A 14,771-nucleotide genomic window follows, 5' to 3' on the forward strand; every position below is an offset into this window, starting at 1 on the left:
TTCCTCCAGATCCCTTCTCTGGGGATTTAATGGAAGTATTGTAAGTCACAGAGGAAGCAGATTATTATGGAGACATGATAGTGTAAAGAAAAGCAAGGATTTCACACACATACCCTGGACTAACTGGGAAAGAACAGTGGGACTTTTCACCAAACCTTCTCTTCTGCTTGGAAATAATTATGAAAACAAATTCTTTCTTCAGACTGAATGAGAACCAGCAGGAAAAAAAAAAAAAGCAGAAGAGTTTCAACCACCAGCACTAATCACAATAGCAATAGGACATTATAACCATTGATGGCATACATTGGTGAGCTGGGCTGTTTATGCTTTTCCCTAGACCATCCTCTTAGTTCTTAGAACTGCTTCTCATCTAAGTAGGCAGGGAGAACAAAGCTTTCCAGCTTCAGTTCTATTTTTCTGTTTTCCACTTTGAGAAAACTAGAGCTGAAGGTTCCAGGGTGAACTTTACTTTCACCTCTGTGTAAATATGAGCAGATCTTAAGGGTTATCACAGGGAAGAGGGTGTAGATATATTTTCCACAGTGCCTGAGGGTAGGATAATAACTGACAGGTGAAAACCTGACAGAGAGAGACCGAAATTCGAAATAAGGAGGAATTTCCTGACCATGAGCAGTGGAACAGCCTCCCTCTTGGAGTGACGGGGACTCTACCACTGGAAGTTTACAAGTAAAAGTTGGACATCCCTTTGTCTGAGCTGGCCTAAGGATTCCTGTCCTGGACAAGGGATTGGGTTAGAAGACCTCCAAGGTCCCTTCCAACTCTGTGATTCTATGAGGAGAAAGCAATGAAAAAAACAGATAAAAGAAAGGCAAGAGAATATGATTACTAGCTTTTGGAAGTGTCCACTTAATGTCAAGCATAAATAATATTTCTGAGAAGTCTGAACTTTGTGAGCCAAATATTTGTTGACTCCCTCTTCTTTTAAAGCCCCTATAAGCTTTCCCTTAAGCCAAGTGACCTTCGTGAAACCCTATTAGTTTAATATCAATGAATGTGAGCACAAAACATGGTGAAGATGACAAAAGGGTGGCTGTTCCCCCTCCTCCACTGAGGTTTAAAAGCATTTTATTTCTGGCTCAGCAATTTCCTGGCTATTTCCTTTCTCTCTCTCTGGTCATTTGAGGACCTGGATCATGATTTACAGCAGCTAATGCTAGATGCTTTTTTTTCTAACGGCCTAGAAGAGAGCCCCGAAAGAGTCACTAAGTCTATCACGAGTATGGGTTTCTGTCTCACATTTGTAGGGGTACATTCTCTTCATTTTCCCTTCCTTTAAATATCCTGCAGAGTAAAGAACAAAGTATTGCTGTTTCACAAGGACCACATCAGCTACCTGCACAGGCTGTCATAGCATAGGTAACCATTCCCAACCATGACGATGCTAGAACAGTGAAATCTGTGCTGTGACATCATGACACAACCTCAGCCTTTTTGCACTTCTCAGTGTACATAAGAGGCAGTGTTTGAGCCATGATGTCGAGATGCTTTTTGCCAAAAAAATAAATGTCAATGTGTCTTTCTTCACCTAACATTATGGCCCATCCTGCTTCACCATACAAATAACATATTGTTTCATTTATTCCTTCTAAGCAGTTAGAATAATAATGAACGTACTGTAGTACTGGTGGGAAGAATTGATTTCAATCAGTGGAAGAGCTAAATACCTCATGGGTAAAAGCTACAGAAAAGAAAGAACGAAAGAAAGAAAGAAAGAAAGAAAGAAAGAGAGAAAGAGAGAGAAAGATCGATCGATCTCAGGTTTTATGTTTCATTTTGATAGGTTTATCTGATTTTGAGGAGTTAAGTGGGAAAAAAAGAGAAAAAATAATTATTTCCCTGCAAATTTCTCAACCCCACAGTTTAAAAAACAACAACTATGTTACTGCAAATCTCTGAGCTCCACAATTTACTTCCTCTCTTAGCAACCCAAGCACATGCCCTTAAGGTTACTGAAGAGTGGCTTGTACTTCACAGGGTATATACAAACAGGCCCAACCACATTATTCAGCAGCAAGCAAAGAATATTCAAGTCTCCTTTGAGCCTGAATTGATTTTTTTTTTTTTTTAAAGGAAGAATTTTGCTGTGATTATTTGCACTGAAAACTGGCCGCATAGTAGTCTTCTCCAGGTTGTAAGCAAAAGTGACCATTGTGAGAGCCAGTGGGGAGACTAAAGGACACAGAGCCTTCACATTACAAACAGGCCATTATGCTTTTTTGCTTACTCCTGCACCAGTTCAGCTTTTCTTGTTTCTTTGATTTGTATTCTGCTGGTCTTATATTCTACATTATGTGTCTTAATTATATCTTGAACAATTACTAATTAATAAAAATTAAACAAACACACAAAAGAAAGAAACAGGCCATTTAATTAACAGGCTGCAGAAGCAGACAGGGTCATTGGCCATCAATAGGATGAAGAGGGACTATTTGGAAGATGCTCTCCATGGTCCTGAACCATCTGTACTCTGTAAAGTTTCCACCCATCAGTTATTATTTTACCTTCAGGGATGCCTTAGCAAACAGCCCCAGAAGGGGTAATATTTCATTCCTTCTGGGCTTCTCCTCTGACAAGGAGGCTGGGGTATTCTGGGAGTTGAAGTCCACACACCTTAAAGTTGTCAAGGTTGAGAAACGCTGGCCTATTCTTAAACATGGAAACACTTAAGCAAGTTTTCAAGAGTTTTGCTGAACCCAAAGGGAGGTTACAATCTCAGAACTACAACCTATGCTAATAGGGGGATGGGGGTGGGGGAGAAGGACAACCCCTCTCCTTGACTTCCAAACAGGGTTTAGATTAGACTATACAAATCCAATTTTACAGGTCTCAAGGGAAGAAGACTATTATATACAGTGATTATGAGAAACCAGTCAAAATGACCTCAAACAGATTTCCCTATGCAATCATGTCACCGTCAGGTCTTCAACTCTCTGCTGGCTCCATGCCAGAAATGACTCATTCAGCTGCTCCAATCTCATCTGCTTATTATTCAAGGAAATTCTTGGTGTGAGGAACAGATGGAATCTTTTTTTTTCCCCCTACAGGATTTTGCTCTCTATTTTCCCCTTCCATTTGCAGTTGCATTAAGCCACTTCTGAGTTTCTGATTCCTAGAGGAACAGGGGTGGTTATTCTTTGTTGTAGTACATTAAATACAGACACACACACTGCAAATAACTTCTTCTCCCAGATTTTCTCTGTGATGTTAGATATGGGGGCATCAATTCTGCTCCGCAAGGTGACAATCCACACTTACTTAAGCATCTGCCATTCATCACTATGGGAGCTAAGCTACTCACAGGCCAGAAAAGAGGTTCAACTGCTGGACCAGTAATTAAAATCATGCATTATAGGAAACAATAAATTACTCCCCAGCCTGGGGACCCCACAATTATATTGAATTACTGTAGAGGTTTTTCAAGCCATGAATGAGTTAACACAATTGAGATAAAATGAATAATAAACACATCCTTATTAAATATATATTGGACTTCTTCAGCTTGACCTCTCTCCAAATGTATGGACTTCAGCTCCCAGAATTCTCCAACCAGCACAGCCATTGATGAGAATTCTGGGAGTTGAAGTCCACACATCTGAGGAGTGTCCAGGTTGGGAACAGCTGATATGGGCGATGATGAAGCCCAACTGAAAATGACTAACTAAGGACGACCTGATCTTGATAAGGCAAAAGTGGAGCAGAAAATTGAATTTTCCTCTTCCTCTCCTAGGGATATATCTTGCTATCTTTGCCCCCAGTCCCTACCAATAGTTGTCAGTCCTTCAGCCTGGCCAAAAGAATGTGCAAAAGTGGTCAATAACATGCACAGCCAGGTGTATTGGAGATAAGCTTATGGATGGCTTTTAAAAGGATTAGATCAATTCACAGGAACGGCTGATCTGGCTGGTTAGGTGTGTGTCCTTTTCCTCCCACACTGCTCATGCACATCACTCCCAAAGCTACATGCTTGGTGGAAGGGGAAAAACTAACCACGTTCACATTGAGAACAACAAATTGGAAAGTCACCAGGATGATGGGAAATTCCAGCAGAAGACCATCACCAAAAATACTCTATCTCATAAACATCAGCTGGATCTACCTGGAAAGACAATGGGCTGAGATTATATCCGTCTTCTCACTGAATTCCTGGCATCAAGTAGTAATTCAAACACACATATCACCCCCATACTATATTGATGAATATGCAAGAGTGAAATAGCTCTTCCTTTCTCCATGTTTAACCCTACATCCACAACCCCTTGAATATCTGTGGTTTAATTCTATTATCAATTCATGTAATCTGGCATCAAGTTTGGTTCTTTTTTGTGTACTGTCCTTCCTCTTCTTGTTTCAAGTTCCTCTGTTGTTTAGGGATGTTTTTCAGAAGGCACCAAACGCATAGACTGTAGGATAAGATTCACCATTTTTCAACATTGGAATTCAAGAGATAAACATGCATGGATTGGATGACAGATGTGGCTGTTTATGAAACAGTGCCTTACTGGCTGTGACGTCTCAGCCAATTCTAACTGAACTTTGAGCATGTAGAGGAGACATTTCCTCTATCTGCTCGGAGTAAAAATTGCCTCAAAGTCTATTTGTCATAGGCTTATGCAGCCCTACGGAAGTAATTAAAAAGGTGCTTAGAGCACATGGGAGAACAAATATAGCATCTGTCTGCAACTTTTTAAAGCAGCCATGTCCTTACTTGGGATCCTGCAGCTGCTCTCTGCAGCTGCCATATCATCCTGGGAAAGAGCACAACTTTTAAAAAGTGCCAACAGTGGTTACATTTACACCCTGCATGTTCAGGAAGTCCTTTTTGCAAATTACAGGTTGTCCTCGTTTAGTGATCACAGTTGGGACCGGCAAATTGGTCATTAAGCAAAGCAGTTACTAAGTGGAACTATGACTGGGGTTACGATCTGACTTTAGCTTTCCTTTGCTTTACAGACTTAAGAAGGTCATAAATGCAAGGATTGGTCATAAAGTTACTTTTTCATCACTCTCATAACTGCAAATGGTTGCTAAATGAGTCAGTTGCTAAATGAGTCAGTTGTACAGCATTGTACACCCCTAATCTACAATGGAATATTATGATGGTATGACAGAAGCATTGTTGCTGGGATGATTGCTGAACCCTTCCTGAACTATGCCCTCTATTCAATTAGTTTTCTTTTTTAATACTGTACTTTATTGAGATCTTTATTTTAAGAGATCAAAAGAGTATGACAAGCAAAGGCTGAAGATTCTGCAAACAGGGGACTTGTCTGGTAGCAGCTCCACATCTGATCCATCATTGTCGATTTTGAATAGCAGAACAATTTAGGCTAGTTTACTTGAACAACACCCCCCACCCCCCGGTTGAACTCTGTGGCCCTGGCCTACACTCAAAGGGAGAGGCTGGGGTGTTATGCAGGCAGACTAACCTAGTTAGCTAACCTGCTGCACTGATCTGGAAGAGATTACTTTGAGCCAGCCCTGCAATCAGCAGTGGCAACTACATGGGGCTCTCTGGAGTTAATTGTCCTTTCTGAAGTAATATGATAGAGTAGCTCAATAAATATGTCTAGACACTCCATCTCTGTCCCCACTTTGCTTTCCCTCACCACATTAGGGGAAGAAGTAAAAGAAGGAAGGAAGGAAGGAAGGAAGGAAGGAAGGAAGGAAGGAAGGAAGGAAGGAAGGAAGGAAGGAAGGAAGGAAGGAAGGAAGGAAGGAGTTAGGTGAGCATCCCTGACTTGATGGTACCAAAACAGACTCCTCCCTCCTTCTCTTGACATGTCCTTCCTTCCCTCCCTCCCTCCCTCCTTGGATGAAAGGAGAAAGAGAATAACATCCTCCCAGTTTCTTCTGTGGTGGCTGGGAGGACTTAGAAAATGACCACTTCCATTGAGTGGGTAATTGGAAAATGAGTTTTTCTCAACACTTTTGGTGGTAAGTCAGCCAGGAAGGTAACTGACTAGATTGCCTGTCCATGTAAAGAGGATGAAGGAGATCAGGGATCCTTTGTAACCTCCCAGCCATGTTTCTACGCACTCTATGCACTACTAAGCACTGGAAATAAGCATCAGCATAAAATTAGCTTCATTAGAGATCTATTGCCCCATATAATTCCCATCAGCTGAATTAAGGCTGCAGTTTACATTAAATCATGCCTAGTTCTCCTCTCAGCTCCAGCCCTGGGTCTCCCTTCCTGCTGAATGCTTGATGGCAATAGGCAGTTGTTTGGATGTTTTATGTCCTTCTACTAGGGTTGATAACATCACATTTGCTGCTGCATTAGTAATATTCCCCGATCCACCTTGAAACAATTAGCTTAATCCGATTAGGGAGACCCAAGACTATATTTCCTAATCCAATCCTATGACCTATTGCGCAAGTCTATCCCAGAGTTCATTCTTAGTTTAACATCTGCCATGGAAGCGAGATTTTCTGGGTATCTGCAGGGTTACCTGAAAGGAAGAGTGGCAACGGCTGTGCCTGATTCAGAAGATGGAGAGCCGGAGAGCTCTAAGGAAGAGAAAGCTGTCCAGATCCAGAGACCACCTTTATGGATTTTTGAGCTAATTTGCTATCTGAGGATGAGTCTGACAGGTGTGGATGATTAATGATGTTAAAATGGCATGTACGCATAGGCAGTGGAAACCCAACCATTTTACAGGTGTGAGATGTGTGTTAAAAGGAGGTGGGAGTCTGATCATCCAGTTACACCCACCTTTTTGACATCATTGACCCACTGCCTGTAACTATCCCTAGGTTCCAACATATCTCACTACTAAGCCATAAATGGGCTAGCTTATTTGTGCTTCAGTATATTGTTTTCAGTATATTCAGTATATTGTGATGACCGACAGGAAGCTCTGGCGTGGGCTGGTCCATGAAGTCACGAAGAGTCGGAAGCGACTGAACGAATAAACAACAATATTGTGGGAACACAGTCTGTGGCTTAACATGAAAGCCCAGGTCATCACATTAAGCCACAGTATAGCTTATGTGTTTGCTACAGCATGCACATGAATGCAGCAACTGTGTTGGTTTGTCTGGGTGCAGAGTTTCCCATCCTAGCTCTAAGGTCTTATAAAAGGCAGAGATTCTTTCAAAGCATCAATAACCGAATAACTGAAATTCAGTATAGCGCTTGATAAGGTTCTGGGCATCATCTCTTGCATTGAGAGTGTCTTAAATGTGGAGTTTATCCTGAAGAATACAAGCAATTGCTGTGGCAATACTACCAAGGGCTCTGCTATATCCTTTTTGAGATCCAACAGCAACAGGCTTTGAGAGTTGGAGAAAGCTCTCCTTACGTTCTTTTTCAGAGAGAAGGTGGCCTATCTACTTTTGATTTCAGAGAAGACCTATCAGTTCTGATCTTTCCATCAACCAATGGGAGGTAGAAAGAGGGATATATCAGTTCTCCTCATCTGCACTTTCCAGTTCTGTTGCCAAGGCAAAGCTGGTAGTCTCCTATTATAATTTCTGGAAGGCCCCAGAGGTCCTGGGGAGATCATGTCCTCCTGCTTGACTGTGGGGAATTGGGACTGATGGAACTCCACATCCTGGCTTGGAAAACTGGAGTTAGCAGAGGAGAAACCCTGGATAGGCTTCTGGGAATGCTGGTCCTCATGACATTTCTGGAAGTTTAGAGCACTGGTGCAGCTGCTCCAGCAGACCCAATCATAAAGGGCTGTGAAAATGCATCTACTCAAAGCCCCACGCATGGGAACTAAAAGAAGAACCTTTACTACTACCTGTAAAGAGACAGACTTGCACAGCTGCTGTCACAAAAGTAATTTTCTCTTCTCCTGTTCCCAATTATTTTCCAAAAAGCAGAGGGGTCTGCAGACCTTCTGAGAAATATGATGCCCCCAGATGGATGGGGGCGGAGCATCTCTGCCCCATTATTATTTGGACAGGTTGATAGACAATACAGGTGCCAACATCTTGGAGAACCTCAACGATCCTATTTTACCCTTAAAAAAATCTTGAAATTGCCATTCCCAAAATTTGTTCCTCCACTGGGGTGTTAAGATGACATAATGTGTGCATTAAAACATGTAAGGGTCTTAAGACCCTTAAAAAAAAAGAAAAGGGTGAGAAATTTCATGAAGACTTCAGCCATGCCCCCATGATCCCAAGCAGGTCAGCCCTCTACTGAAACAAAGTTGTCCAGCCCTGTCCTAAACGGACTGCTCAGAAGATGCACAGTGTCAGAACCCACAATCAAAGAGTTGTTAGATCAGTCAACTGTGTCAGAACTTACACACAGCCTGTTTCTCTTCTAAAATCTGAATTCATCCCAAACCTTTGGAATTGCTTGGCAAATTTGAAGCATTGCTTCAGAAGACATTTGCTTTACTGGAAAATTCTCAAATCTCTTTTGCTCTAAATTCAGGATTCTACTGAAGCAAATATACATCTCTCCCTCATTCAGAGTGATATCTTTTTCCTTCCAATCCTAAAAGGAAAGATGAGGCAGCATATGCTTGATGCCTTCCAGTATTCCTGAAATCATAGTTTCTGACCTCAATCTGCTGCATGGCTTTTTCTCGTTGATGGATGGCCTCTACATCCTCCTCTGTGATTTCTGAGAGCAAGGCATGTTCCTGGTTCTGTTCCAGCCATGTGCTGTCTCCACCATTGAAGATCTTCTCATCATCAGCCAGGTCAGAGAACGGAGTCCTGGGGCTTTGCTGAAGAGGAGAATCAAAACAATTAGAACTGTAGGATTCAAAAGCTACAACAGAATCTTCAAGAAGAGATGGATAGAAGAGAAACCATCTCATCAAATTACTATACAGCTAGAGAAACATAACCCAAACCAAACATTGCCCAAGTGGGTTGTGTACATGCATATATCCCAGAATATGGATATGTGAGATGGGCTGTCATGGATGTTGGCAATAATATTGGTATGGGATTAAGAACATTAAAGTCCAAAGCTTCTGTGGCCAGTTGAGGTTACAGTCTTTAAGCTTTCAAGGATGGGTTTTGTCAACTGCAGTTGCTGGCAGAGATAGGGAATCTAATGTCACATTATCTCCCTACAAGGTCGAAGTGTTTGCGACTTCAAAATGTGTAAATTGATAACTTCCATGATTTCTGGGACATTGTCCTTCAGTCCATTAATCATAGTTTTTGAGGAGGCACTATACAGAGCCCATAATTGAGCAGATTTAAATTTAGGATTCCATAATTCCCTCACTTTCATTGAAACTGGATTATTAAATCTGAGGTATGCCCTGGATTATTAAATGTGATGATTCATACATTTGTAAAATAGGGAGAAAGGGGGGGTTGTAGGAAATAAACCTCATGAATGCTTGAAATATAACCAAGAGTTCCATGCAGTTTACAAATTCAAACAGTGGAAAATTGAATTACTCCTTTGTGAAATCAAAACTTGCATGCTAATATAGCTCTGTCAATTGCATATATTGTTTACCCCTCAAATATAAAAACGGTTAGAGCCTGTTTTAGTCATGCTTATAAGACTAGCAATGCAATCAATTGGACATGTGAGTCATTAGTAAGTTAAGCATTATAAGTTACACAACTTATCAGGTAAACTTTGCCCACATATATACACCTTCCCACAGAAATTGCCATGTTTTGATAGCTTTTACCACCAGCCCAAATTAATGCTATCAGGGTGGTACAAGGCACAGAATTTTCTATTAGATACTAGTTATTGCACTAACAACTTCTTCAATGTGAATTTAAGTTCTGAGTGAACACGTTTGTCCGAATGTCTGAGTGACATATGAAGAAAAAAAAATGTAGCAGAATTCAAAAAAAATGTCCTATAAAATAGGACGCTGCTCCTGTGTTGAACTCATTTTCATGCTGATTTCAGGGTAATTTCTGCATCTAATGATAGAGATGATGGATGGATGGATGGATGGATGGATGGATACCAATCGAAGAGATGGATGGATGGATGGATGGATGGATACCAATCGAAGAGATGGATGGATGGATACCAATCAAAGAGATGGATGGATGGATGGATACCAACCAAAGGGATGGATGGATGGATGGATGGAATTGGTTTTCATCTTGAATTTTCTTTATAGGAACATTGAAGAGAAGTGTTACACTAAATGCAGTGAAATAAATTGGATAGAGAAGGCATTGCTCATAATGCTTAATCTGGAATAATGTTATGTTATGTCCTCTAAGTATGTTAGAGGAAATAATTAAATGCTCTTAACACAATGGCAGAATATACATGTCCTGCAGAACATCCACTTATTCCCAAAAAGGATTGGGCTCACTGTTTAAAATGACGTTAAACATTTTATGTGTTCACTTACAAAAACAAAGTGTTTGCCTTGACTCCTAAGGAAAGCCTTGGAGGTTGGGGGGATTGTAATCCCCCCCCCCAAATCAATAAACATATTACTATCTCCTCCTGGCCCTTCCCAGACGTCAAGCTTGCAAGAGCCGAAAAGTGTAGCATCTGATGCTCTTCCATGTTTTGGATATGGGGCTGTATCTAACAAAATGCTCATAGCTCAGGAAGCTGTTGGGAGGATGAACTTATTACAGGGGAAGAGGTGAGTGTGAAATACACCCACCCACACAATATGCAAAAAATAGGAGTGGGACTTAAATTGCACCATTTTTTAACCTCCCCTCCCAGGACACCCCTGATCATCATCTTCATGGTAGAGACTGGGAAGAGGGTGTGTCAGCCCTTCACCATTGTTCTATTTGGAGGTTGCTGGACAATAATCCAGGGCCGTCAACTGCTGTTTCTTGTATTTAAAATAAGAAACCCGAGGCCTATGGACTGCATACAGTCTAACTTCCCCAGTTTGCACTTCCCCTGCCTCCACCAGAAAAGATGATCCTGTCAAAATTCAGTGACAAAATGCCAGGAAGGAGCAGCACAATGTTCTGCTGACTTTCAGCCATGGAAAGTTAAGTGGACTGAGGGTATTGACCTCCATTGAGCCTAAAGCATCTAGAATAGGAACAGGAAAACAAAATCTAAACACACACACACACACACACACACACAGCAAAGAGGGGAAATTGCCCTGAAAATCCTACTTCCATTGATCCATGGGTTGTACTATAATTGTATTTTATCCCATGGCCTGCTTATTGATTTATTTTCAAGTAGGGTCTCTAAGTCTAGATGCCCTACTTCTTTTAATATGAGAGATGGTTCTTGACAGCTGGGAATCTCTATGCTGCTAGTGATATAACTGATGGGAAGTAACTGTTTTCCTCAACTCTGTCCTGGTAAGATCCCATTGGAATACTGGGTCCAGTTCTGGACACCACAGTTCATAAAGGACAGAGATAAATTGGAGTGAGTTCAGAGGAGGGCTACCAAGAAGGTGAAGGGTTTGGAAATTAACCCAATGAGAAATAGTACAGTATGTTTTGGATATGTTTTGTCTGGGTAGGAACGTTCCCTGTGCAGGGGAAATAGGTTAGCAGTTTTCAACTATCTGAAGGGCTATCACATACAAGAGGGAATGGACAGAAGGAGGTTCTGGCTAGATGTAAGGAAGGATTTCTGACAACTGGGGGAATGGGCTGCTGCACAAAGTAGTGAGTTCTTCGTTAAAGGGCTTCCAACAGAGGATGGATAGTGACCAATTAGAGATACTCTAGTGGATCCTGCACTGAGCAGACAGTTGGCTTTGATGACCCCTGAGGTTCCTTCCAACTCTATGATTCTGTGGGTCTGTGAAATAGAATATCCACGTGCATTCAAACAAGCTTCATGACATCCAGCTTAGGGAACTAGGCAGAGAAACACTCATAAAATTTGAAATCAGGAGACATCAAGAGTTTCCTGTTGGAATCCTACTGGACATGCCTGGGGAACAGGAAAACATTCTCAGGTAAATTCCTGGCCATCTTACAAAGGCCACGCTCTCCATCAGAAACACTTTCCTGGCTCTGATTTTATATGTATAAACAAATCAGACTGTACAAAGGGAGCATAGGTTTCCATTGCTCTCCAGGCAAAAGAAAACAATTCCCATTAACCATGTCCTTGAAATTTTATCACTCCTTAGAGAAGGTGAGAGTGTATTACTCCATAAAAATTAGATAGTTATTCGGAATCTGTCTTTAGTAATACATTCCTAGCTTTTCGCAAGAGTTTGTTTTTGCACAATATTTTCTTCATTGACCTGCATACCCCATCCCTTCTCAGGCAGCTTTCAACCTGATGCTGCCAATCTCTTACCTTGAATTAATATGGAAAATCATCAACAGACCTAGCAACACATCGATCAGCTAGCAAGCGTGAATCCAAGTCTCAAAGATGTCTCAGCAGATGCTAAGGTTGGGAGACTGCAAAGCTTGTAAACCAAGGCGTATCCCTTCAGAATTTAGAAAAAAGACTGCACTGAATAACTGCTGAGCTTCAGCTTCCACTCACCCATAACTGTGATTTCAAAAGAAACTCTTGGTTTCTTTAGATAGGAAAATGCCTCTCTAACCTGCATTCTTGAACCCAGAAGTCACACAGCATTAAGAGATTCCAAACCTGCAACAGATTGAGCCTACAGATAGAGAGGACCAGAGAAGGAAGGAAGGAAGGAAGGAAGGAAGGAAGGAAGGAAGGAAGGAAGGAAGGAAGCAACGAAGGAAGCAACGAAGGAAGCAACGAAGGAAGCAACGAAGGAAGAAAGGAAGGATCCACCCATTCAATTTATATGGCCACCCATCACCCATGGGGCTGCACTTGAAGACCACCTGGAAGTTTCACCTGGTCCAGAATGTGGTGGCATGAGCAGTGATGGGCATGTCTCAGTATGTCCATGTAACATCTGTGCTCCATGAGCTGCACTGGTTGCTAGTTTGCCTCTGGGTGTGATTCAAGGTGCTGGTTGTTACCTATAAAGCCCTATGTGCCATAGGGCTTGATTACTTGAAGGACTCCCTGTCTCCCGTAACATCTGCCTAGCCAATTTGATCCTTCAGAGTTGACATGCCCCAGGGACCTTTGATTAAACAATGTCATCTATTGGGACCCTGGAAGTGTGCCTTCTCTGTAGCAGCGCTTGCCCCCTAGAATGAGATTCCTCCTGAGATCTGGAAGGCCCTCACTTTGTGGTTGTTCAGAAGAGCCATGGAGACCTGGCTCTTCACCCAGGCTTTTGACAAGGGACAGTGAGACTCCTCGCTTCACTGTGCTACCCATCTTTTATCTTTATCTTTTATTGTAATTTCTTTGTTGTGAGCTGCCTAGAGTCGTTGACAGTTGGCAGCATACAGGTGGTATTATTATTGTTATTATTAATGATAATATTATAAACAATAACATCATAACTAAACAATACTTCCTGAGCCAAATACCTGGGGAAACAGCTAAAGATAACAGGGTTAGGACCACCTGGATCTCTTGCGGGGGAGGATACTGTTCCACAGAGTGGGCACTGACACATGAAGATGATGTTTGATAGGAGGGACCCGGAGCATGCTCTCCCTGCTAGATCTGGTGGGGTGAGCAGAAAAAGGGACATGGGGGTTCCCACAAATAGCTTGGCCCCATGCAGTGTAGAGTTTTATAGATGATAACTAATATCTTCAATCACATCTGGATGCATATTGTTTGTCGTTGTTTATTCGCTCAGTCGCTTCCGACTCTTCGTGACTTCATGGACCAGCCCACGCCAGAGCTTCCTGTCGGTCGTCAACACCCCCGGCTCCCCCAGGGACGGGTCCATCACTTCTAGAATACCATCCATCCACCTTGCCCTTGGTCGGCCCCTCTTCCTTTTGCCTTCCACTCTCCCTAGCATCAGCATCTCCTCCAGGGTGTCCTGTCTTCTCATGATGTGGCCAAAGTATTTCAGTTTTGCCTTTAATATCACTCCCTCAAGTGAGCAGTCTGGCTTGATTTCCTGGAGGATGGACTGGTTTGATCTTCTTGCAGTCCAAGGCACTCTCAGAATTCTCCTCCAACACCACAGTTCAAAAGCATCTATCTTCCTTCTCTCAGCCTTCCTTATGGTCCAGCTCTCGCAGCCATATGTCACTACGGGGAACACCATCACTTTAACTATGCGGGCCTTTGTTGTCAGTGTGATGTCTCTGCTCTTGACTATTTTATGGAGATTTGTCATTGCTCTTCTCCCAAGGATTAAGCGTCTTCTGATTTCCTGACTGCAGTCAGCATCTGCAGTAATCTTTGCACCTAGAAATCAAAGCCTTTCACTGCCTCTACGTTTTCTCTGCCAGTGTCATACTTGTTGTTTGTTGTTTATTCGTTCAGTCGCTTCCGACTCTTCATGACTTCATGGACCAGCCCACGCCAGAGCTTCCTGTCGGCCGTCAACACCCTCAGCTCCCCCAGGGACGAGTCCGTCACCTCTAGAATATCATCCATCCACCTTGCCCTTGGTCGGCCCCTCTTCCTTTTGCCCTCCACTCTCCCCAGCATCAGCATCTTCTCCAGGCTGTCCTGTCTTCTCATTAGGTGGCCAAAGTATTGGATGCATATTGCATACTTTAAAAAATTGAAAGAGGTACATAACTCCAAAATATTCTTTACAACCTTATTATCCTCTATTGTTCATTATTTTAATATTTGTCTGTTTTTAATGCACAGATGGAGTTGTTTAAGTATCAAAATAACTGAACTGACACCGCAAATATATACATTGCTTCTCTGGTATATCATGTGCTAAGAAGTTACTAAAATAAGAACAGAATTCCACATCTGGCTTGGTTAGAAAAGTTCCACATCTACTCTTGGACAGTGCACCAACCAGCATGCA

At 42.1% G+C, this 14,771-nt stretch overlaps 1 protein-coding gene across 3 annotated transcripts in view; it reads right to left on the reverse strand.

Moving 5' to 3' along the window:
* The window catches only part of TSNARE1 (t-SNARE domain containing 1), a 209,151-nt gene that overhangs the window by 98,616 nt on the left and 95,764 nt on the right, over positions 1 to 14,771 (reverse strand). For all 3 annotated transcript variants that reach the window (XM_063300282.1, XM_063300281.1, XM_063300283.1), the window contains exon 7: positions 8,544 to 8,711. In XM_063300282.1, the coding sequence (XP_063156352.1) occupies positions 8,544 to 8,711 (168 nt within the window). The remainder of the gene's footprint in view (positions 1 to 8,543; positions 8,712 to 14,771) is intronic.

This window comes from Candoia aspera, chromosome 3, assembly GCF_035149785.1.
Source record: "Candoia aspera isolate rCanAsp1 chromosome 3, rCanAsp1.hap2, whole genome shotgun sequence".
NCBI lineage: Eukaryota > Metazoa > Chordata > Lepidosauria > Squamata > Boidae > Candoia > Candoia aspera.